General features: G+C 41.0%; 1 protein-coding gene across 1 annotated transcript in view; it reads right to left on the minus strand.

The window, feature by feature from the left end:
• Positions 1-11,104, minus strand: part of grin2ca (glutamate receptor, ionotropic, N-methyl D-aspartate 2Ca) — a 46,130-nt gene extending 35,026 nt beyond the window's left edge. Inside the window, exon 1 of the mRNA XM_023393813.2 lies at positions 10,663-11,104. Within this exon, the coding sequence (XP_023249581.1) occupies positions 10,663-11,091 (429 nt within the window). The 5' untranslated portion in view covers positions 11,092-11,104. The remainder of the gene's footprint in view (positions 1-10,662) is intronic.
• Positions 11,105-23,934: the final 12,830 nt, after the last annotated feature.

Here is a 23,934-nt window from a genome sequence, read left to right on the forward strand (position 1 = left end):
TGCCTCTGACTGTCCGTGATCATGCCCCTGAAAATATTTTCTTTTTCTCTTGTCTTGTTTCACTCGTCAGTGCCCTCGTTCCCTCAGACCTCTTATATCCCCAGACAGTGAAGTAGCTATATATAATAAAGAGGTCTTTCATGCATAGTTTTTGATTTACCATTCATTTATGTATTGAAAGTTGCCTGACCCACAATGTGTGAATTGTACTTACAACCGCTATCAATGAATTCTGTTTTATTTTTAATTCATTACCTTAAAACCCGAAGGCTCACATCTTTTCTTTAAAATGGCTGGTACTCATTAGTATTCATATAAATGACATTCAGTTATCAGCCTCTTTGCTAAGCATTGCTTTCTGCTCAGTGTAGGGGACCTGCAGCGGACTAAGATGGATTAGACTGCACTGGAGGCCGGCTGGCTGCATACATCCATACAGGGTGCAGGGATCTTATGCAGGTTAGTCACGGAGGAGCTTGAGAAGATCGTATAAATCTACTCATTTTCTCCTTCCCCTCACTGTCCCACAGCAAATCTGTCAGTGTTATTGCTTTATTCTTGTACGTGCTGCTGCCGGTTCCTGCATCCGCAACGGTGCACGATCAGTTTGTTGCCTGACAGCTGCCGAGGTGTCACGGTGTGCATGTGCAAGTGTTATACGCATGTGCTGTGTGTCTCTGTATGCCTCGTACATGCTTTCTAGCCCAAGGGTCTATCAGAGTAAAGCGTGCCGCAAAGTACAATCTCAACAGCTCAATTAGCAGAGAGCAGACTGATCGCGCAGTTCAAATGAGCCTGGGGCATTACCACAGGCTCAGCAGCAGCTCAAAGCCTGAAGTCGAGACTGCCCTGTTGGCGTCCAGAGCATGCACAGAACTGTCCAAGGCACACGGTTGAAGGGAATGAAATGAAACAGTTGAGGTCAGATACACAGAAATGAAATATAAATCCTCCATCCGCATGATCATCTTTCCAGTGTGTAAATGCAGCAAAAAAGTGTTTATACACGTTCAAAACAGCCGCGCTCAAAAAGCCGTCAGACGTCAGAGCCTCGTTCTGGCTGCATCCCACCTCTTCCCTGAACTCTCTCCTGGTCTTTGTCGTCTGAATGAATTGTACAAATGCAGAAGTCACTAATGTCCATTTAACTTAACAACAGCTGAAACTCTGATGTTTGCTGACCAGCCGGCGGTCTGTCATGTTTTAATATACTGCACGGGGCGTGTCGGTACATCACTGTTGGGTGCAGTTACAGTTGCAGCAGACTTGAAACTTTGAACGAGAAGGGGTATTTAGTTACTTGTCCCACCTTTAGCCTGCGTCAGTACTAAGTGAGCTAAATGTGAACGTGTTTTTTTCCCAGGCACCATCCAAATGAAGCCGACACGGAAGTAACCAAAAACTGTACTTCTTCGAATGGCCGCTTGAGGCTGGCTCCAAAAGTGAATCAATTCCCACGGACTCCCATGTTAAAATGTCCAACTTTACAGCAGAAATAAACACGTTTACAGCCTCATACAAAAACCGTTTTGGTCTCTTGAGCTAAGTTCATCCTACATGACAACTGTACAAGGGGTGAATTTCTATATAACTCACTTGTTTAAATTTTATCAAGGCTTAAAGTTCTGTAAAATTGAGGGCGCAATGCAACAAAGTCTCAGTTCTACACACACCCCACCTCTTTGCCCGTTCGGCGGAGTCAGGTACTGGCAAGATGGCGACAGTGGAATGGCTCACTCTGAGCTCCAAAACCTCTATTCAGAAACCTGTGGGTGACGTCCGGGAGGCCACGGCCATCTTTAATTACAGTCTATGGTTTTTCCATGTCATGACCTTACGTTCATATAAACTGCACCCTCACACCCCGACCAGTCAGGCTGACCAACTCAAAAATGTCCAGTCGGATCGTCACAGCATGGCCAGTAGAAACAGGGACAGATGGTGTATCTAGAAGTGCTAAGGCAAAGGCCATAACACAGACACATCCTTGGTCTGTGATCTGTCAGACTCTGTAGTTAGTACATGATGATTTAAACATTTGCCTCCTTTATTAAATATGTGCTGTGTAATATAATGCATGCTGTGTAATATAGTTTCCCCTGAAGCTCAGTAAGCCTATTACATTTGTAAAAATGAGAGGAATAATTTCCTCTGATGTTAGTGAAGGTGCAGAGCGCCTCCACTTTCAACCGCTGCAGGAAATCCTGAAAGTTGAGGCAAAATGGCTTAAATTCTCGATTATAGTGTATATAATTTTATATCGCACTAGGGTTATATCATGAAATGGGCAAATTCTAACTAGACTAAACTAAACTGAACCAGAAATTCAGTTGAGAAACCTTTTGTTTGGCTAATTCTTTGAAATGAATACCGAAAATTCAATGTACTGCACCATAATAATAGTGAAATCCTTTAAATCCAGAATTGCCATAAATCAGTCCTTGTCTTTTATTCACAACGCTGGCCACAATAGCCCAGTGCAAGCAGAGATATTACAGACATAGTAAAAATGGTTTAGTAAAATCTCTACTGGCGGACAAATCTCTATCAGCTCTCGTCGTACATGATCATATTGCCCAATACTATGGATAATGTATGTAAGATTATAAACAGGGAGTTTGTAAATGGGTGTCAACCATGACTTTCTATTGAGTCAGTAAGCTGCACTTCCAGTGTTGTTAAAAGAAGCTCACAGTAATAGTCTACAGTCCCAAAGAAGATTACAGCCATTGAGTGGAAAGCTTAGCTTCTCAAGGCTGAGATTACATTCACAAGGGTAAAACATACAGAAGAACTCGTATGTGTTTACAAATGCACACGCAGAAACGTTGCGTTAGTCCACGTGGTCCACTTTAACTTTTTAACCCATCAACATTTTGTGACGTGTGTAGCACTCGAAGTCTTGAAATGCCCGTTTGAATGAATGCGTTGCTGCCTGAAGCTGTAGCTGTGAGATGCTGTGAAACTGGTCTCAGTTTGAGTTAGATGAGCGTGTAAAGCAGTGATTATCTCTAAACCACAGCTGTTTATATAGAAGTGGGCTATGTCACTGAAATCAACAGTGTTTTTTTTATTTTTTATTTTTATTTATAGGACCAATGTACAAACAACTGTCTTTTACTTGCTCCAAAACAGTCATTTTGTAGCTGAAGGTTATTTGAATGACTCAGGTGGGTGATGCCTATTGATAGACTTGGAACGCGTCCAACTGTCTAAAGGAAACAATGGATTAAAGTCAGCTGGCTCAAAGGGACTGAAGCCACAATGAAATGATGCATTGAGGTGAATGTGTTCTGGCAGTGAGTGAAATTAGCACCGAAGATGTGGAACAGAAAGTGGTGTATGGTTCCCCTGGTCACATGACTGAACTGCAGCCATCTCCCTCTCCCTCCATCCCTCTATGAAGAGTGACTTCTGGCCACAGCTCTTTGCTGCGACATATGTCTGCCTCCGCCACTCAGCAGGAAGTACCCTGGCACCGCCTTCCTGTCCTGCTGACGTCACATAGATCCTGCACGGCGACAAGGAACAGACACACAACTCACTGGTCATCTGCCATTTCTCCCGAAGCTGGAGAAAACCCAGGCTACGATACTGTATTGATGGTGTAGAGCAGGATTTAAGCAATATGCAAATGACATGCAACAGCGCTCTTTCTTTTTGATACAAGAAAATCAAACGTGGTATTAAGAGTACTGAATAATTTTCACCTGCAATTCAGTTCTCTAAAGTCGTCATCATCTAAAAACCAAAGTTTAGTATTATCTCTGTTTCAGTTTCATAGATTTTTAATGACTCAGACTGTATTAACCTGGTATGTAGTACTAAAAAAACATATTGCACTGACAAAACAATGGCACCTGTAGCCCAACATAAATTACGAAAATGAACTTTGCCCAGGCTCTAGCTTTCATTTTTAAATCGAAGCAAAAGGTGACACTCGTATCTCAGATGATGACCTTTACAAACGTTACAGAACCTCTTTCTCTTCAGGCCTTTATATCTTCAGTTGTTTAACTTATTTGTGGTGCTTCTAGACTTAATGTACTGTTTGTAATTTCATACAGTGTATACAAGTCAGTGCAATAAACACCAAAGTAATTGTTTACCTTTGACCTAATTATTTAATTATGTAGCCTCTGAATTAGTTTTTTTAGCTTCAGTCATAGGATTATAATAGATGGTAATTTACTCTCAATTTCAATTTAAAAAAACAATAACAGAAAAAAAAATGTCATCGTCACACGGCCTTTTGCTCCTTCTCCTGTTGTTCATCGATGTTGGAACAAGCTACCTAAAGCTAATAGAGCAGGGTCTTCAAGAATCTCATAAAGACTCCTCTCCTCAGAGAGCACCTCCTCTCCTAACACCTCTGAAACCCTGACATGTCTAACTAGCTCTTACTATGTACTCTCACTTCTTTACCTGATCTCCTGCACTTATTGAATAGATGTAGTGCTTACTACTTCCACCAAAGTCTCCTACTGCACTGAAGCTTTAGTGATGTCCCTTTAGATGAAAGCGTCTGCCAAATACAAATGTAAATGTAAAATATGTCTTCTTTTAACATTGACAATATGTTTAGAGAAAATTGCAGAATCTTGATGTAAAATCCTCCCTGATGTATATCATCTGTTATCTTGTAATGTCTGCTCATAACACCTTAAGCACTGATAAACTTGGTCATGTATTGGCACTTACTGCACTTAGTTTAGGTTAGGAAAAGATTAGGTTCTTGTTATAATACAGAAGAAGTCTGCAGTGACTTGAAGCACGAGATACGACGTGTTAACTGTGTTGACATTTAACCAAATACTTTTTTCTTTCTCGAAGTTAAACCAAAGTGCTTTTGTTGCCAGACCAGACCCCCACGTGGTTCAGTCTAGACACGTTCTACTGTAACTGTGCCAGTGCTTTTAAAATGCAGTAGGAGGTGGAGGCAGAGACAAGTGAGTTCAGGACGTAGCGAAGGCAGACAGAGGGAAAAAAAACAAAAAAAAAGAACTGCTCCAGTTTTGAGAAAAGCCTCGGGCTCATGTTCCTGCAAAGACAATCAGGTTTTTGCTTGTGTCTGACTTACATTTAGTTCACTTACAGCGCTGTGGCTTGAAGGATGAGATCTGTCAGACCACAGAATGAATGCTTCAAAGGATGCTTCGAATTTTAGGTCAGGATATTGAACTCAGCGCATAATGAGAAAAAAAAAAAGTAGAATTCATGCTAGGTCTTTTCAGGAATTACAAGACTAGAGCAACCCCCCCTCCAGTGTATAATTACCTCTGAAGGACATCACTGGGTGTTTTTATGTGCTCAGAGATTCATCACAGCTTTTTCCAACTGTACTATGAGAAAACTACTGCAGCCGAAGCAACAGCAGGAAGTATTTCCAGTTAAAAACAACACACTGATGCCTGACTGACCTGATCCTGTAGGGGGAGCTGCATATTTTAGCTTTTAAAGCACATGCAGTTTCAGTTTTTTTTTTGAGCTTCACCATTATTTCAGCCATCTGTGTCAGCCACGATGATTACTGCTATTGATTTATCCACTGTTTGCACACAAAGCAGGCCTGTGGGAAGTGATTGATCTGTTGGCAATAGCGAAGTATGTAGCTTTGATTTGTAGTTCATCTGAATTTGACATATGGCTGCTAGCTTGAATGAGTTCAACTCTATAACTGTATAAATGAGCAATATTTTTAGCAGAGTGAAACTTGCTTATTACTCCCAGTCTTCATCTTAATATTCATTGGCTCACAGGCTGAACTGCTTGTCGTTACTTCCTTGTTTTTTCCTCATTGGGATAGAGAATTATGTGAATAATGGTAAATGTGCTCTGATGATGTCAATCAACAAACTGAAAAGTCCGGAGGACAGGAATCGGTTTATCACCTAATTTTATGCTGTCACTTTGAGAAAGATCAAACTCTCAGCTTTCAGCAACACGTATGAAAAATGAATGAGCTCCATTGCCTTGTTGACTACCTCTGACAGCGTCCCATAAATCAATCGACGGGCAGCGTGCCTGATCATTGAGAAGACTCAAAGAGGGTTGGACCAAAATCATCTCTGTGCCTCCGGTACAAAACTACCATGTGCAGACTGTTGCATTCAAATATTAATATATGACAAGTTAAATCATACAATAAACTCTTATGTTCCAGACTTTGAGTTTTACCCTCTATTTGAAACTGTCACTGCTTTATACTGTATGTCAGTCCATTGTTTTCCATCCGCAAAAAACTGGACTTGATGACATCTGCATTCTGTCACATGCTCCGCTATAATTACTCTGGATGGACTGATCCCAGAGGTAAAAATGCCACTAGTCCAGCTCTCTTGGTGCGATGTAATCTACAGCGGTCCCTTGGATGTTGAGCAGATGTGCTGACAGACATCTCTGTCTTCTTCCCCACAGCCTGCTATTGGCAGCTCTTTCTGAACTGAAGCAGCATGTCAATGTCTGTTGGGCTCAGCGATTGTGTGCAAATGTATGCACCAACTTCTATATAGTTTTATTTATAATCAGTATTAATTATATAAATCAGTTGTTCCAAAGCTTTATTTTTTCAGGGTCATAAATCAGGGCAACGTTTAACTACAGTTATGTACCCGTCCTTTGTGTGTATTATCTTGATAAATATAATTGTTGTTAGTACTGCCGACCAATTTCAAAGTATACTGTGTGTTCTTAGACATTAGATTACTTTTACATTACACTCACTTGGCAGACACTTATTGATTAAAGCGACTTACTTCTCATACAGACAATTTGGGCAACTTGCTGAAGGACAGTTCGTCATGTGATCAGGAACATCTCTACCAAATGAGCTACAGCTGCCCCAGATTTCCTTTGTGTCCACTGAATTCTCTATAAAAAATCCACCCACAGAAACTTCACAACTGCTCATTTCATCCATGGTCGCTTATTATTTGTCTGGGTTTGATTTTTACAACGCGATGCTCTACTGTCGCTCATGAACATTACAGTGTTCAGCAGCCTACTGTGAAATCTTGGCTCATCAGAGTGTCCCACCAAGAACTGATCACACATGAACAAATGAGAGCCTTCAAAACAGAGTACCGGTATTGATCTTCATCTACCAGGAAACCACCCCCTCAAACCTCTCTTGAGCTTTTGCAATTTGCTTTGACACTAACAGAGTAGGAACTGGCTGTCCTGATAATAGGGAAGTGGTCATCAGAAATCTATACGCAAAACCACATATAGAGCACAGACTGCACGGGGGCCCAAGACCATAACAATGTATCACTTGCCTAAAAAATATCACATTATCATGTGAGCCATGGAGGTATACATGTCAGAGGCCTCGTACCTCCGTGGGCAGCAGAACATTACTTCAGGTTTCCAACTGCGATCGTCCATATTAATAATTCATGCTCTTACTGATCTATAAGGCCCTTTTAATGCATTCACTACATGGCATATATCAATGGCTGCAACGTCTTTCACTGGCTAAATACTGATGAAAGCAGTCATTCATTTTAACAGCTGCCAGCTTTTGTCATTATGCTTATTTCTCATTACATGAGTTTATTCAGTAATTTATTATGATTGTCTTCAAATTAGAATAGTTAGAGGGTAACCGAGCAGCAGGAGGCGCTCATTGCTGAGTGACATCTCTTTTATTACCCTTGGGAAGCCAAACTGAAGGCAGGATGCTTTCTGAAATCGATGTAGCTGACAGGTGAGCTGTCTACAAACTCATGTGAATTAAGAAAATTACAGAGTCTTATTAGTGTCTCCTTGTTCCTCAAACACTATAAAATGCCTCAAAATAAAATATGAAAAAGTAATGTATTTGCCATTTCTTTTCTAATAGAATCCAGTGCTCTCAAAATTGTGCCCGTTTTTAATTCAGAAGACCAAAGAACATTTTGCACTTATTGACTTATCTCTGTCCTTTGATGTTTTCAAGAATACTTGAAAGGCTGTTATATAATGGATTAAAAAATCATGGCTGTTACTGAGATCATTAATCCAATTCAGATTTGCTTGTGGTCTAGTTTTGATACTTTTGATCATAATGTCTCGTTTAATCATGTATGGCATTACTGCTCCAATGATCGGATATACAAACGACTCTGGAAGCATTTTGTAAATGTAAATGAATGGGCATGTGATGCAGAGTGAGTTACTTCTGGTATCCCACAGGGGTCTGTTCTTGGACCATTCATTTTTTCACATTTATTTTTTTCAGCCTCAAAGCTCATTGTCTCTGAACTCTACTGGAGGGATGAACACCATTCTTCCAAAAGATATTCCCTCATGTGGTGATTTGATAATGGTGGTGGAGAGCACCACTGTCTGACACATCAGTCCAAAATCTCACATAGGTTTTCAATTGGGTTGAGATAGTGACCGCAAAGGCCAAAGCATATGATTCACAACATTTTCATACTCATCAAGCCCTTCAGTGGCTCCTCGTGTAGAAATGATCACTCAGAACAACTCTGTATTGATTTGCAGTGACCCTTTAAGGCAACAAGTAGAACGAAACCATGTAAGCAAAATGTCCCCTACAGCATAACGGAGCCGCCAGATTCTCCTCACTGTAGGGGTCAGGCATTCAGGCCTGTACTGTTCTCTTGTCATGTTGATACAAATTCAGAGTCAACTGGGCCTGTTCAGAATTTTCATACATGCCACAGAACATGATTGGATGTGAATTGCTTAATTGTACCATGCCATGTGTGGTGGCATCTGCATTTGTTATGTTTCTTCACTCACGTGTTCACTTTTTTCCGTACATACTACTAAAAACAGTTAGTGCAAATCCAAATCCCTCTTTATAGTATAACTATCATTGCGTAATTGTCTAAATAAATCATCACAAATCAAGTTCACTTTACACTGAATATTTAAAAATCACAAGTTGAAAGAATCCTGTTGCAGGGGTTCAAACTGTATCTGTCAACATGTAATGTTATCCTGTGAGGGCTAGCTCTGCTGTAGTGCCTATTGCAGGATGCACTGAAATGTCACCAGAAAAAAGCCATTTTGAAAGGATTATATTAGTCTCTGCGGCTGAGCCCTTTGTGGTGGGTGATACTGCTTCTATAGATGGATCATTGCAGCTAAACCTTCCAGCTTCCACTGTAAAAGCAGTGTAATGGCTTGTGTGACGTTTCACAAGCATCTCTTGTTTACCTTACCTGAAAGTTAAGGCCGCATATCGTACTGATAATGAAAACAGTCTTTGGAAGCCACAAATTACATAAAGTGATGTATCAGTATATCAATTAGAATGAAGATTTGAGAGATTCATGTTTTACGTCTGACCTTGGCAAAGTTCCCTAATTCATTTCTTGCTTCTTGAACCTGGAGCTGCTCTAATGCATTCCTGTGCAAATTGATATTTTAACATTTATTGATCATTAAATCATTTTTGAAATGACAGATTGTGCCTGTCCATCGACCTAATGCTCATTTTGGCTGATGTAATTAGCACTGAAATTACTGTACGTGTGGGCCTCTGTGTGATTATTTGACCGCTCCCAAGAAAATAAATCTGCACCTTGAGTGGGACTGTGATCGAAATGATTTGAAATGACTTTTGCTTTAAGGGTTGTCATTACCACCATAGCCTCTGCTGGAGGCTCTGAAGCAGTTTAGTAAATATTTAAAGTATATGCCAAAGCATCCATCTAACTTCTGTCAAACCCTGGAGAACTTGACACCTCACAACAAATGGCCACAACAAATAATTGCACCCGGAAACAAGAATCAAAGTGGAATTACATCACTTTGCTGTGATAGGTTTTTCCTCTGCCATGACCCTGTTGATTTATAATCCACTAGATGACTTATAATACATCAGAAGCAACAGTCTTCATGTGTGTTATGGCTTATGCAGATGTATTTTAGACAAGAGGCAAAATCTGATCCTGTGGGTTTCAAAGGTGGAAAGTGACATTTAGTACATTTACTCAAATGCTATACTTAACCACAAATATTCTCCATGAAGCGCACATTTAAACAGTTATTGGATTGTTTTGGTGGGTATTTTTAAAAGTCAAAAACATGTTTTTTCTGCTGAAGATATTTTCAACCTGCCTCTCCAGCTTCACACCTGTATGTGTCTCCTTGGATCTTAAAGCAGTTACAAACCAGAATGATGGTGAGAAATGATGATGAAAAGTCAATGGCTCGTCTCTGTTAGCATATGAATTTGAATGTCTGTTATTTAACCTGTAACATGAGAAAAATGACATGTGATGTACAACCCAGTGATGGACTGTAGCTGGTGGAATCTCTGCCGCGGCTGATGATCTGTATTCTTCCTGTGAGTTCTCGTATTCATTACTTTATATAGCTCTCTGTTAAGCTGCAATGTCTTATGTGGGTTGTTGACTGTGAATGAAAAACATTACCTGATGATTTAAACCGGCTCCTCTGGCTTCCCAGAGTGCATTTCTCTCCGAAAGACTCAGTGTTCAATTGTTCTGTGCAGCCTGAATGTTTGATATGTAGTTTCAGGGCATATTTCATGTACATTCTGGGGCTTAAACTGTGAAATAAATTGCTTTAGTTTGATCAGTAACCAATTACGTTGTAAAATGAGGGTCCCCCAGATAGTGGGTGTGGCTAACTAGCTCTTTACTGGTCTCTCTCGATCCTTAGTCCCATCCCCACACTGACCTTGTATGGCAGGACGACAGCAGAGCCTCCACTGATGCCCACAATGGGCACAGCTGTCTGAGTGGAAATGAAGTCCAAGATCTGTGCCACGGCCTCCGAGCCAATGTTGTCCTCAAACACCACGCCATGGACGCGGTTGGTGGAGAGGGTGTCACAGATGCGCGTGAGCAGCGCCCGTGGATTGGTGTTGTTGACCAGCACAGTGATGGGGTTGACCTCCAGAGGCAGGTCCATGAAGTTTTCCCGGCTTAGCCGCCCCTTAATCTCCGTCTGGTAGGCCGAGCCGCTGAACACCACCGCCACGTTCACGGAGGGCGAGGGAATCCCAAACGGCCGGCCCGAACAGCAGGGGACAGTGCAGAACAGCAGCAGCAGCAGCGGCGGCGGCCACCACGGGGAGTCGCTCAAGCAGCCTAGACGAACGCCCATCTCAGTCACCTACTGCCTGGAGGAGGGGTCAGGAGAGGGGATTGACATATTAGATACACAGGACGAGTGGTTGTCATTTTTCCAAAATGTTGTGATAATACTCAGTAATCCCAGCTGGCCGGCCAACCAAAGTGCCTTTTGTTTAGAGTTGGCTTATTTTGATTAATGACCTTTTAGCTTCATCTCTGCTCAGTGTGCCGGTCTGCCTGCCATAACTAAGACAGTGTAAGAGCCCATTAACGGAGCCCAGAGTAGTATTTTTAGAGTATGTCAGCGTGCAACATGAGGCTGTGGCCAGGCTGTTGCGTCTTAGGGTGGCAGCTGCCACCCTGCTGCTGTTGTATTCTGTGGTCCAACCCAACAGATGGTGTCCAGTGTTTAATGCAACAAATGGAGAACAAGAGGATTTATAATTTTTCTCTCGTGACATTACTTTTGAAGCTGTTGCTTAATTTTTCAGCGCTCCAAAGCATTCAAACTTAATCTGGCAAAGGTCTGCATGCATGGTTTTGGCTGCGCTGATTAATGCACATCCATCATGTCATTATTGTGATTTTTAGCTGTTAGGGAAAGTTTCTCATCTCTTGTTTTTGAAACGTGACATTTTAATTACTCGGACAGAGTAAGTTGTTCTTTGAACAAATCCAAGCTACGTTGCTTCACTAATGGACTGGATTGCAACCAGTAACTTGTGGCCAAACTGTTTTAATTTCCTCCAAAAAGCTAATTGCTTTGCTTTCTGCCCTCTGGAAGGTAATGGAGGAGAAGCGCCATGGCAGAGCTCTGTGATGTCAAACCCTGTAGCATTAGTTTAACATTCACATTGTAGCCAGACAGTGGTTTGTGTTGAGCTGTCAGACAGACTTAGGCTCTTTGTCAAATCTATCGCAGTAGTGTTTGTGGCCCTGAGGGAGTGCTGCACACTGGTCCCCTGTCACAGAGATCTGATCCACCATGTGATGGAATCCCAGTGGGGTGAATATATTGTAATCCCTCGGTAATCCCTGCCAGGCGTCATGGCCTACGGCTTGATTGTAGTGTATAAACTTATCAAGAGATTTGGCTATTGCATGAGGCCCACTGTAGCTGTGTGGCTTACTTCTCTCTATGTTTGACTTCCTGTGTGGGAAGGAGCAGTGAGGGGCTCCTTGTAGAAAACATAAGCAGGCAGACAGACAGGCAGGCTGTAGAGGAGCAGGCACGCTTGGCCGTTGTGTCTCTAGAATATTTATCATCGGATTGTTTTCCCAGTCATGGCACATGCTGAAATCCAAATAAAAGACATCACACATACGTGGGAAGCTGTATGTGCTGTGTCCTACATGTGATTCTCCAGGTAGGTTCTGTCTTATAAATCATTTTCTAAATTGATTAGTCCCCCACTGTGAGAGGGCATCTGCCACATTCCTTCCAATGACATTAGCCATGTTTCAGCTGCGACAGCAGTGGAATACTTTAGGGTTAATGTCTTTGACGGAGAGAAACGCACGTGGTCAAAATGCTTAAAAGCTCTGACCTTCCATGTGTTTAATCAAGGCGGGGAAACAGCTGAGGCAGATACATGAAGGTCGAATCGTGGGGTGGTGGATATAGAATTAAACCAAACAGGGAATGACTCATCAATAACTTTGTGACAAGGCTTTGTATTGTCAGCATGCCATCTAATACCAAGGCGAGGGAGTAATAACAGAGATAGGAGCTTTTAGTTTGTACCTTATCTAATGTTTAGTTTCTCTACAAGACTTGTCATCTAAGCTTTGTGACGCAGCTCAGTTGCTGTAGATTTGCTGGGCACTGACCCCTAAAACTCTAAAACTCAGCTGAATCTGTAAACTCCACCGGTACATAAAGGAAAGAGGCTTTTCATCTGTGCTTGGGCTAAATCCTCCAAAAAACATTCCTGTGTACACAAGGGCTGAAGTTGGATGTTGGGGATCAAAAGTCACTGTGGACATCCATTGGTTTTAGAGATTTTAGAAAAGGAGGATGCATTACCAGGTACATCTGCTCTGAATTATCACGACATGCGGTGTACTTGGCTCCGAAGCCTGGTTGTAACAGGTACACGGTGCATAATGTAGTTTGAGCCGTCAGCAAAGGAAAGGTTGCTGTTCGCGTCACGACGCTGCTGCAAACTGGATTCAGCATGAGTCATACTGTACCTGGAGGCCGAGTGGATGGAATCAATTATGTCTAAAACCTGCCATCCATGTTATATATAGACATGCTGGTACCACCCGTTTGACATAATCCTCTTGAGAACCTCCTCCACTTTTATGTAATTAACTTCATTTAAATAATATAAACAAAGCCATTTTTTAACATTGTTTCAATTGACAGTTCATGATAGACTAGCATGTTGCCTCAATACATGTTCACTAATTCAACCAAGGACCTTTCTAAACCTTGTCTGTATGTTGTTTTTCTCTGCGAATAAAATACCTAAACATAAAACCAATGAAAATATGACTTCATGAATTCTAGCACACTGATGTCTGCTCAGTCAGATACCAATCCATCTTTAATCCTTCCTGGTTTCATTTATACTTAGTATAGTAAAGCCCTGTGATCTGCCCTAAACACATGAAGTGGCAATGTCTAAATATAGCACTGGAAAGCGTGAATGTTGAAAACTGTGAGAAGACAAATAGGTGAGAAGAGAAGTAAGGCAAACAGGGCTAAAAATAAAACAATACACATGAGTCAAGTCTGAAAATACACCCTGCATATTCTTAGATGCAGGATTTTTTTTCACAAACTAACAGGTGCATGTTTAAATCTGCAGCAGTAATGAGTCATACACACAATATGCACATGGCATTACGTGACTTACCCCAACATTAACCACAACCCCAGCCCTTTCCCTAACATTATCCCAAACCTTAGCCTCAACAAAAACCCTTTATGGTTTTGTGGAGACCAGCTTTTTGTTTTTGTTTTTAAAAACTGAATCACAAACTTTATCCAGCAAATACAATTTCTTGAGGTTATTTATAGGGAGGAGAGAGAGGAAAGAGAGTGTGGAGCAGGTAGTCCTGGGGTTTCAGGTTCGTCCCCATTATGTGACTTATTGCACTACATCGGAAGCAATTAGTTGATTAACTGATTAGCTGATGAAAATAATTGGAAATTATTTTGACTTTTTTTTTTCCATTCATTTTTCAAACAAATGGTGAAAAAAATGCCAAACATCCCCTCCAGCTTCTCAAATGAGAAACATTCTATCACAGTAAACTAAATATGTTTGGACTTGTGATTGAACTAAACAAGACATTTGAGGACAGCATCTTGGAATCTTGGAAACTGTGATGGGTATTTTTAGTCAAAAAAGAAAAGTTCAGTAATCATTCGATAATAGCAATAATCAGTAGTTGCAGCCTTAGTTTGAGTACAATGAAACATAGGGAAGATGATGTGACTGAAGAAGCTGCTTCCAACCACTTCCTGTTTCTTGTTCTACTGATGATGTGAAAATATTGAAACTAATCCAATGAGATGAGATTTGATAAGACGGAAAGAGAATCCGCTTTCAGAGCAGCAGCAGTCTTCCACTGACAGTGTTTGTGTTCTCTAGCTTCAGTGTTGTTTGACGAACAAACATTTAAGATGTGCTTATCCCCCTCTAGTGGGTGACATATGGTGGAGGCAGTTTCTTTACAGAATTAGCTGCCATTCAGGAAGTGCAGATAGAGCCTGCATTCAAAATAACTGCTGGGGTTTTTTTTTGTCTTTTATCATACAATCACATGATTTATTCTCCTTGTGGTGTAGTCTGTGGTTCCTTCACACTTCTGACATCTGCACAGTTTGATAAACGGAACAGGTATTAATGCAAATGTCCACATCTGCATGTTCATCCTGCACATGTGGTATCTGCTCCTGTAAATTGAATATTGTCGATAAGGTGAATAGAATTTTCTGCACATGTTGACACTTCCTGCTCAGTATGTATGGCCTTCGCAGACTCAGCGCTGAGAATATGATTATATTATGATAATATTTTAATACGCAAACGGCACAGAATATTATATAGACACCCAGGCTTTGTGACCACGCTCCCATTCAAGTGAATTATTATATTTATATTTCAATGCCGCTTCTTTGCTGTGTCCTATATCCACACAGTGCGTATTCAACTGTAATCTTATTGCATCCTGTAAACTCGAGTCGTCCAGACCTTCATTTCCTGACAGTGACCATATGAGTTGTGACGCCACGTTAAAAAAAAAAACGGCCATCTATCGATAAGGGAGCTGCTGAGGTGTCAGGTACTCCAACCGGTTCCTGATCCACCTCATTAATGAGAGGCTGCAGCAGTAAATACATCTGGCTGAGAAGTGAGGTCTCATCGGCGCAGTGTTTAATGACTGCTTTTATATTCTGGGCACGACGCCTCTGCCGCAGCTGTTTAACAGTGTGCACCTGTCCCATCTTCTGCTACATGATCAATACGCTCATCCATGAATCTGCAGCCTGCTGCGTCCGTGGCTCACATGCTGATAAACTCGTCCTCCTCTGTGTCATTATCAGTAAAACTGCTGACCACGACTGCTGGGACAATTTCTGATATCACACCCTGAAAGCACTCAAATGACCTTTACCGACCTCTGAAGGGCAGGAATCAAACCGAGACTGATATGACTTTATCTCAAACCACCTTGCCTTTCACCTCCCCTCCATCCGCTTAGGCTCTGCAACAGACGAGTCGCATAATAAGTGACTTCATATCCACTATATAAATGAGTGAAGTAGCTAATTAAACAAAGAACCAACAGAGACTTCTGCTGACATCTGCTTCATCACCATATAAAATGGTTCTGATCCAGAAATGATTCTGTAATAATAGTGTATATACCTTCCCAAAAACTGATGACACTGTTGACTGTGTTTTATAATCTTGGCATCTTATATGTTTAAAATCACCTGAAAAAATAAAGGTTAAATAAATTCATATTTGCTTTAAAGCTTGATTAGAGAGCGGAAACATGTCCTATCCTCCCAAGAAACACGTAAATCTATCATACCTGTTGGTTAATGTTTAACCGACAGAGACCTGCAGCGGGCCTGTGAATTATCACTAGTCTTCTTGTTTATGGGGGGGACAAAACATCATGGGGCGGCAGGCGATGTGGATGGATGGGTCGACAAAGAGTTGGAAGTTAAAAACATTAGACCTCCGTTCATTTCTGTTTCCTGCCAATAGTCAACATGCAGGTGTCTTTGAAGAGTCTTTCTCTAACCTTTAGTTGTTTTTGTGCCCGACCACACCTAAGGATGTCACGTGTGTGCACACTGGAAGGATTATTGGTTAGCAGCCACAGAGAGATCTCTAAAGCGAATTCAGTGGCATGGATGGACTGTCCTTTCCGTTCACAGTCCTTGTTTTGTGTAAAAATGGATTGTGAAGTTCATTAGAAGCTATTTTGAGGCTTCAGATATATGAGTTAGACAAGTCAAGTGGGCATTTCCCAGAGTTCATGTCTTTTAGCACAACATTTTATCTTTGAGCTTTGACAAACAGTGATTGATTTCTGAGCTGTGGAAGAGGGACAGTGACACAAATACGGAATTTTATAATAGAAAGGCAGCAACTTTGGAAGGCAGCCACTTGATTTGACTAACTCAGACTGCTGAGGTCTTGTATTATCTTTTTTTTTTTTGCTTTGGGAAGGTTTGACTCAAAACTGTGTGGGACTTTTTTGTTGAATATATCTTCTTTGGAATATGTTAGAAATAAATTATCTAGAGCAGATTTGATGAAAAGAGAATGTGATCTAGAAAAGTCAGCAGGTGACCTGGTAACTGTTTTCTCACAAGTATTAATGTGTCACTCCTCGTAGATCTGTAGTGGTTATTTTGTGGTTTGGAAAAATGAACTGATTATACAGTATAGTATTTTAATTCACAAAATTATTTCATTGATTTCCCCCTTTTTTAATATATCTTGTCCTGTTCTTTGTTTGTAGGGTGCTGTAACCTATCCCAGCATGCATTGGGTGGGGTACATTAGGTGAAAGATAATGTATTTAATATTTTTCCACCGTGAAGACATAAATGAGGTTATTCCAAATACACCTTTCAATACGATGCATCAACAACAACAACAACAGCCTGACATTTCTTTAGAGATTATGACGTGATTCCTAAAATGTAGGATGTATTACATGACTTGGATGTTTTAAAATTTAGAGCAGTGCACCTAATACATTGGCAGCAAACTGTAAGCATCCCTCAGTCAGGATCAGTGCTTTCTGAGCTTGAGAGAGCTTTGTGTGGGAAACACAACTGTCACTTCGACCTCAGGATTCATTTACCTTAATCAATATGTTTAACTAAGCTGTGATTTAAAACACAGCCATGCTAATCTCTTAAAATCCACAGCCATTAATCTAATCTGTAGATTAATCAGCATCATGGGTACAGGGAGAGAAAAAAGAGGTGACAAGCAAAAAAAAAATAAAAAATCTTCATCCAAAAATACCCACAGTGTGACATAGTTGGCGTGTGTCCACTGCTCTGATTCAATGTCAGATCAAAAGTATTTTGTGAATTCAGTTTTTCCACTGCAAGCTGTTTCCCTGTGTTGGTCTAAATGTGTCATCTTAAGTATCTTATGACCCATCTCTGATAAACAAAACAATATCTGGAGCCAAAGTCATAATTATATCTGAAGCCCAGCATCTGTCTCTGCCCAGCAGGTGTGGACCGGTCATTGTGGGAAGACTGAATCAGATGAACGCCAGTGGACTTGAGGCAGATTGTTATCAGAAATAAGGCCACATCTCCTGCTACCCGTCTTATCCCTGTCTGATCTTTGTACATTTGTTAAGAGTGCAGAAGGCACGAGACAAATTGAAACCACGCCAAATCTAGACCTGAGTCGTTTGGATGCTCCAAAGCTGCTCCTCCAAAACTGCTTATAACATTAATTACAGGCCACTACAGAGAATGAGCAAAGCTACAAACACCCTGTTAACTCTGTAACATTTGTATTCAACGCATTAAGACAACAGCTTTATATTCATGAGACTGAGTCTGGCACAGCTCCACATGGCCTGGCGCCGAGTAATAGAAATGGAGTTAATAAACAGGGTTAGACCAGTTCCTCAGTCGCAATAGTCTGATACCAAACGTTAGACTGTGCTGTTCTACAACTCCCAGGAAAAAATGGCTAAAACATCCTTGGTTCTACTTTCAAATACCAAGTACCTATACAATCACAGTACAGTGGATTTTTAGCCATTGTTGTGACACACTGTGTGCGGTGTTGGTCGGTAGGTTCGGTATCACTTCTGTCTGTTCAGCACACAATTACCGCCTCGTGGTTGTCTGCCTCCACCACTCCGACTAGTTTCAGGTTACATCCCTGTTTATCCAGAGTCATAGAAAATATGAACCATTTGTGTGAAATTTTGTCATAATTTCTGAGTGAATTCTTGAGTTATGGCTAAAAAGTGTTTTTTTCTGAGGTCACAGTGGACTTGACCTTTGACCTTTGACCACCAAAGTCAAATCATGTCATCTTTGTGTCCAAGTGGACATTTGTGCCAAATTTGAAGTGATTCCTTTTAGGAGATCTCGAGATATTACATTCACAAGGCCAAAATCATGTTTTGTGAGGTCACGTGACCTTTACCTTTGACCTTTGACCTTTAGCCACCAAAATCTTATCAGTGTGTCCCTGAGTCCAGGTGAACGTTTCTAAATAATTTGAAGAAATTCCCTCAAGGCATTACAGAGATATTGCGTTCACAAGACCAAAAACTGTGAAGTCACCACGCCCTTGACCTTTGACCTTTGACCACCAAAATCTAATCAGTTCATCCTTGATTCCTAGTGAATGTTTGTGCCAAATTTGAATTGAAGTTTGAATTGAATGATGACAGAGTATCCATCAGATTTAGATAAATGTAATACTTATAATTAGTAAGACTGATAATCATTCACCTCAAAGTACAGCTGAGCCTAAGTATTATCTGTCAGTGGAGAGCTGAGCCTGACAAGCTGAGTCTGAGATGTTCTAAAATGGCCACCGTACAGAGGACAAATGGTCTTTGATTCAGGTAATACCAATGTTGCAGTTGTCATTTGTAGTTGTATTATAATTTAATCTTTATTTGTCAGACTATGGAGAAAAATACAGGAAATGATGATATCACTCCACTTGATGATTAATTATAATATGGCTCCTCAGTCCATTAGATGACTGCATGCTTTATAATTTTAGTAGCAGTCTATGAGATTTATGTGCTTGTACCTTTCATCTTAAAAAAAAAGTGGCATACTTCTGATGCTGAGACATTTAGGAAACAAATACTGAAGCCAAAGCTGAATTTAGCAAACCTCTGTGGGACAGCAGAGTGCACAAACAACTCGTGCAGTCATGCCATTAAGTTTGTAAATATCTAATCAAACATTAATGCATTCTTCTGTGTTTGCTCACAATCCCACAACTTCACAATTTGTGTTAATTCCAGTCGCAGTCTGAGAACATCTTGCTGTCATGGTTCTGTGCTGCATTTTTCCACAGATCATCTGCCAAACAAACTCTGTTTCCAGCTCTGTGATGCCTCACTCTGCTAATTATCTGTTGATGAAGTTTGAGTTGCCATTAACAACTACTCTTCCTTTCTTTTTTTCTGTAAAAGTCTCATTAAAGGTCCATATGGTAGAGGTAGATGTCCATGTGCTCTTTGATCATAAAGCAGGTCTAGGTTCTGTGTAAATACTGTGAAAGTATCAAAGCCTCAGTCCACAGAGAAATGCACACAGCCTGTATTCAGAAACTGAGCCTTAAAACCAGCCTTCAGTACTTCTGTAACTTTGTGATGTCACAACTATACAGCAACTGCCCTCAGCTATGCCCCAGGCCCCGCCCAACTGTACCCACCATTCAAAATCTGATATATTTTTATTGGATACTTAGAAAACAGTCAACCAATCAGAAGAGAGGCTCTCTTCTGAATTCACTTAATATATTCTGGTTCACCAATTTCTGGCTCACCAACCTGTTGTTACTAGAGCTCCAGAGAGAAGCCTGAGAGAGGAGATGTAAAACTACATTGAGATGGTTTTTTGGTTCTTAAAATCACAAATATATCTTCTTATGGATCAACACTTCAAATAAAACACTGATGTCTTAGAAGAACGATCAATGCTAAGCAGCTATAATCAGTGCATTTGTTCAGTCCAAAAACCACAAAAATAAGATGCAGAGTTGCTTTTCCTTAATTCACATCAGTTGCACTGAAGCAAACAGTGAATTGACTACATCTCCTTTATGGAATAATGAGAGAAAAACAATAAAGGCAACTTCTGTGAAAGACAAAAAGTCAATTATAAAAACACTGTAGGGAAATCTGATTACAAATGTAAAACAATGACAGAAAAATAAAACTCTTTCTTGAAGTCATTGGTGTTTGAAAAGTGACACAAAGACAAATCAGACAGTTTTTGGTCACATTTCAAACCCCTTTATGCAAAAATGATGAAAACATACTCATGTTGGTAATGTTGTAATATGCTGCTAAATAAACATACAGCCACAGAATGTGTGGAAACACATGCAAGTAATAACTGTAATTATTAATTATAAAACCAAATCAGTTGGCCAATGATATCACAGGTATGTGATTATAGATTAAACAGAAGTTTCTCTTCACTCACTGCAATTCATTTCTCAGGATTATCCTTTAACTGAATGTGCTAGTATAGGGGGGGCTGAATGAATTTTGTCTCTTTCAATCAGCTTTGTAACATTTGATTTATTGCTGAGGGAAAATAATAATATTGTAATACAGGGAATTAGTTAGAACATCCCAGTATTCCTTTGCAAATTTATGTTAAGCGCAGAAAATACTGTTATTTATTTTGGAAGGTGGACAGTGAGGATGTAGAGGCTGAGGTTCAACATACTGACACATCAGCTGTAACTCTTATCACACATTTGTGTCTCTTTTTTTTGGGCTCATTTGGACAAAATGCCTTTGATTGGTCCATTTTCTGAAGGTCAGGTTTCAGGATTTCTAATTCCTTGAGCAGCTTGGCTGAGTCGCCCTGTTTGGCCATCTCTAAACCTGTCTGTTGATTTACTGCTCTGTTCTTTATGGTGTAGTTTTCTGTATCACGGACATGTGATAAATGGCACCGCCACGCTGTCATATGAGAAAGTATAAGTCCGATCCGGTGTCCGGCAGCTTTTCCCACCGAGGTGCGCCCAAAGTGAAACCACAGTGGAGGCTTTACAGTCCAAACCACCAGTGATTTATCTGTTTCTGCTGACCCCCGGAGACAGAGGCACATGAAACAGATTCACTCAGTGATATTAGTTTCTATCACAGACCCCCTGCCGTCACTTCTGCCAATGGCACTGAAGACATGTTTAAGACATGCACGCCTCTACATTAACTCTACACGGCAAGTGATTGATCTGCCATGGGATGAAAACCTGTCCGTGTGAAATCCCTGTAAATCTGGTGTTTACTGCTGTCTCTGAATAAGGGCTGGGGGGGGGGTAAAAGTGAAGGAGGTTCTAAAATGTCTTGTAAATTTTCACATACAGCACAAGGAATCAATGGAAGGCTATTCAGCCTTTGGCTGGTGCATTAAAGGATTTAAATATTCAGGAGGCAAGTGGAGCTGAAATGAGCAGTTGGATTTTCTGATTCTATAGTATCAGAGGGGCCGTCATCAGCAAGTTTTAAATGCCACAGCAGATGAAAAGCTATGTAGTTGTGCTTTATTACAAGTTACTGCCTTTGAAATCCCATCTAGCTCTGAAGCTCCCTCACCAACATGTGTGGTATAACCTTGATCATGTCACACAGCTTGAGTCCTTTGTGTTGCTGCACATTAAAACAATCAAAAGCCGTCTGAGCAGTTTGATGACGCAGCGAACGGATCAACACGGTTCAAACGAGATCATCATTTACGCCAAAATGCAAAACAGGTTTTTTTTTTTTGTTGTTCCAAGGACATGGATCCATGCGCTCACTTGTCATTGGACAGATGTTTGATATACATCTCTCCCCTTTGCTTTATCACATTTATTGTGGGTGTGACACTCCATCAGACGGCGTTCGCTCTGTCGGCACACCGTGTAGCGAGATTGAACAGATTGGACGTGCAAGTGTTTGGAGGGTAATAATCTTTCCGAGGCTGCAGATTACAATGGTGTTGTGAATGTAATCCATTTTGCCATAACACATGGGTAGATGTTTACCTGAGGCTTAAGGGCCTTGACACGGTGCGCTGACATTAATATTCCTACTCTGACCCTGCCGCCTGACCTGGCTGTAAACCCTGCGGTGACAGGTGACATGGAGGGCGGCGGAGGAGTCCTCCATCAGTCTTTGGCGGCCCCTGCGCTCAGCCTGATGTGTGTCCGTATTTGGAGCAGGGATCAGTGTAAGACCCTGGTTAAGCTGAAACCATGGCTGCCCGTGCAGAACCAGACCGCCTCACCATCCCCTCCCTCCCTTCCCCTTCCTCCACCGCTGCCACTGGTCCAGCTGTCACCAACCTGCTCTCACAGTTGACTCGGTGGCTGCCCACACATACAGCTGACCCCTGACACACACACACACACACATGTACACATGCTCTAATCCACATATGAGCATACCACTTTGTTTTTAATCTGCCCTCTGTGTGGTTGTGCGTGCGTGTGTGTGTGCGTGTGTGTGTGTGTGTGCGGTGTTGTGGTTTTATGTGAGCTTTGTACTGACAATGTTTTCTCTCTCTTTCCTTTTTGTGTTTAAAGCAGGTGTGTCTAAAATGAGCGCAACTACAACGAATTTAACGGGCCAGTTCTCCCAAATTACATAAATGAAAAACATGGAGGACTGTCCACAGTTTCATTCCAGGTGTTGTCTTTAAAATAACGAAATAACACACTATAATAGGAAATATAGTATATATTAGTATATATTAGTAAAAATTTTTAAAAGTTATTTTATCTTTCTATCTAAAAAATTCAGCATACAAAAAAGAAAGAAAAGATTTCATCTTTATCCACCTTTCACTGGTAAAGTGTCCTCATTTCTTATCACTAGGGGGAAGAAAAAACACCAAAACAGCTTTGACATATCACTAATCCGTAAAGTTTTTATGGCAGTTGCCCACTTTTCACTCTCACACAGCAACATCCCATTCGAGCCGTGTTTGATGGAGGGCTCCCGAGAAAAAAATATCTGGCAAATGCTCCGCTATGTTCACCAGCTCGCCTCTAACTTCGACTGCCTGCCATTTGGTTCTGCGCAGAACCCACAGAAGATGGAGCTAAAGCTGGCTAGAGCAGCAAGTTATGGTAATAATTCTGTGTGACTGACCCATTTTATTTTACAGGGTGGTTTAATTCAATGTTCACTCCAGAAGCATTGATTAATGCAGCTTTGTGCTGAAACAAATATCTGTATGAGGGAAATTTATAGCAAGAAGGAACAGAAAAAGGAGGAGGATAAATGGTTTAAATCCATGTTTTTGTAAAAATAGAACGCTGGTATTACTGGTATTACTGGCTGGTTGACTGACTGGGCTGATGGTTTGTCGGATATTGTAACAACTAAGCGACAGACAGTCCCAGTCGCTCTAATTGCAGCTAAAACATGTAAAACCGCTCCATGGAAAGTAATCAGAGCATGTCATAAACAACTCTGGCTTTTATGGTTTTCTCTGGAGATGATGTATTGATTTTCCTCTGCTCCAGGAAAGTAGAAACAATTCTTCATCCTTCCAGAAGCGTGTTTATGCAACTTCTAGACCCAGCCTAGTGCTGAAAGTTGTTGCCTGTTTTAGATCATCTTTCCAGGTCTGGCTGCATTTGTTAGGTGACAACAGAGTGTC

This window comes from Seriola lalandi, unplaced genomic scaffold (assembly GCF_002814215.2).
Source record: "Seriola lalandi dorsalis isolate HSWRI2012SDOR001 ecotype SW California unplaced genomic scaffold, Sedor1 jcf7180002054944, whole genome shotgun sequence".
NCBI classification, from domain to species: Eukaryota; Metazoa; Chordata; class Actinopteri; order Carangiformes; family Carangidae; genus Seriola; species Seriola lalandi.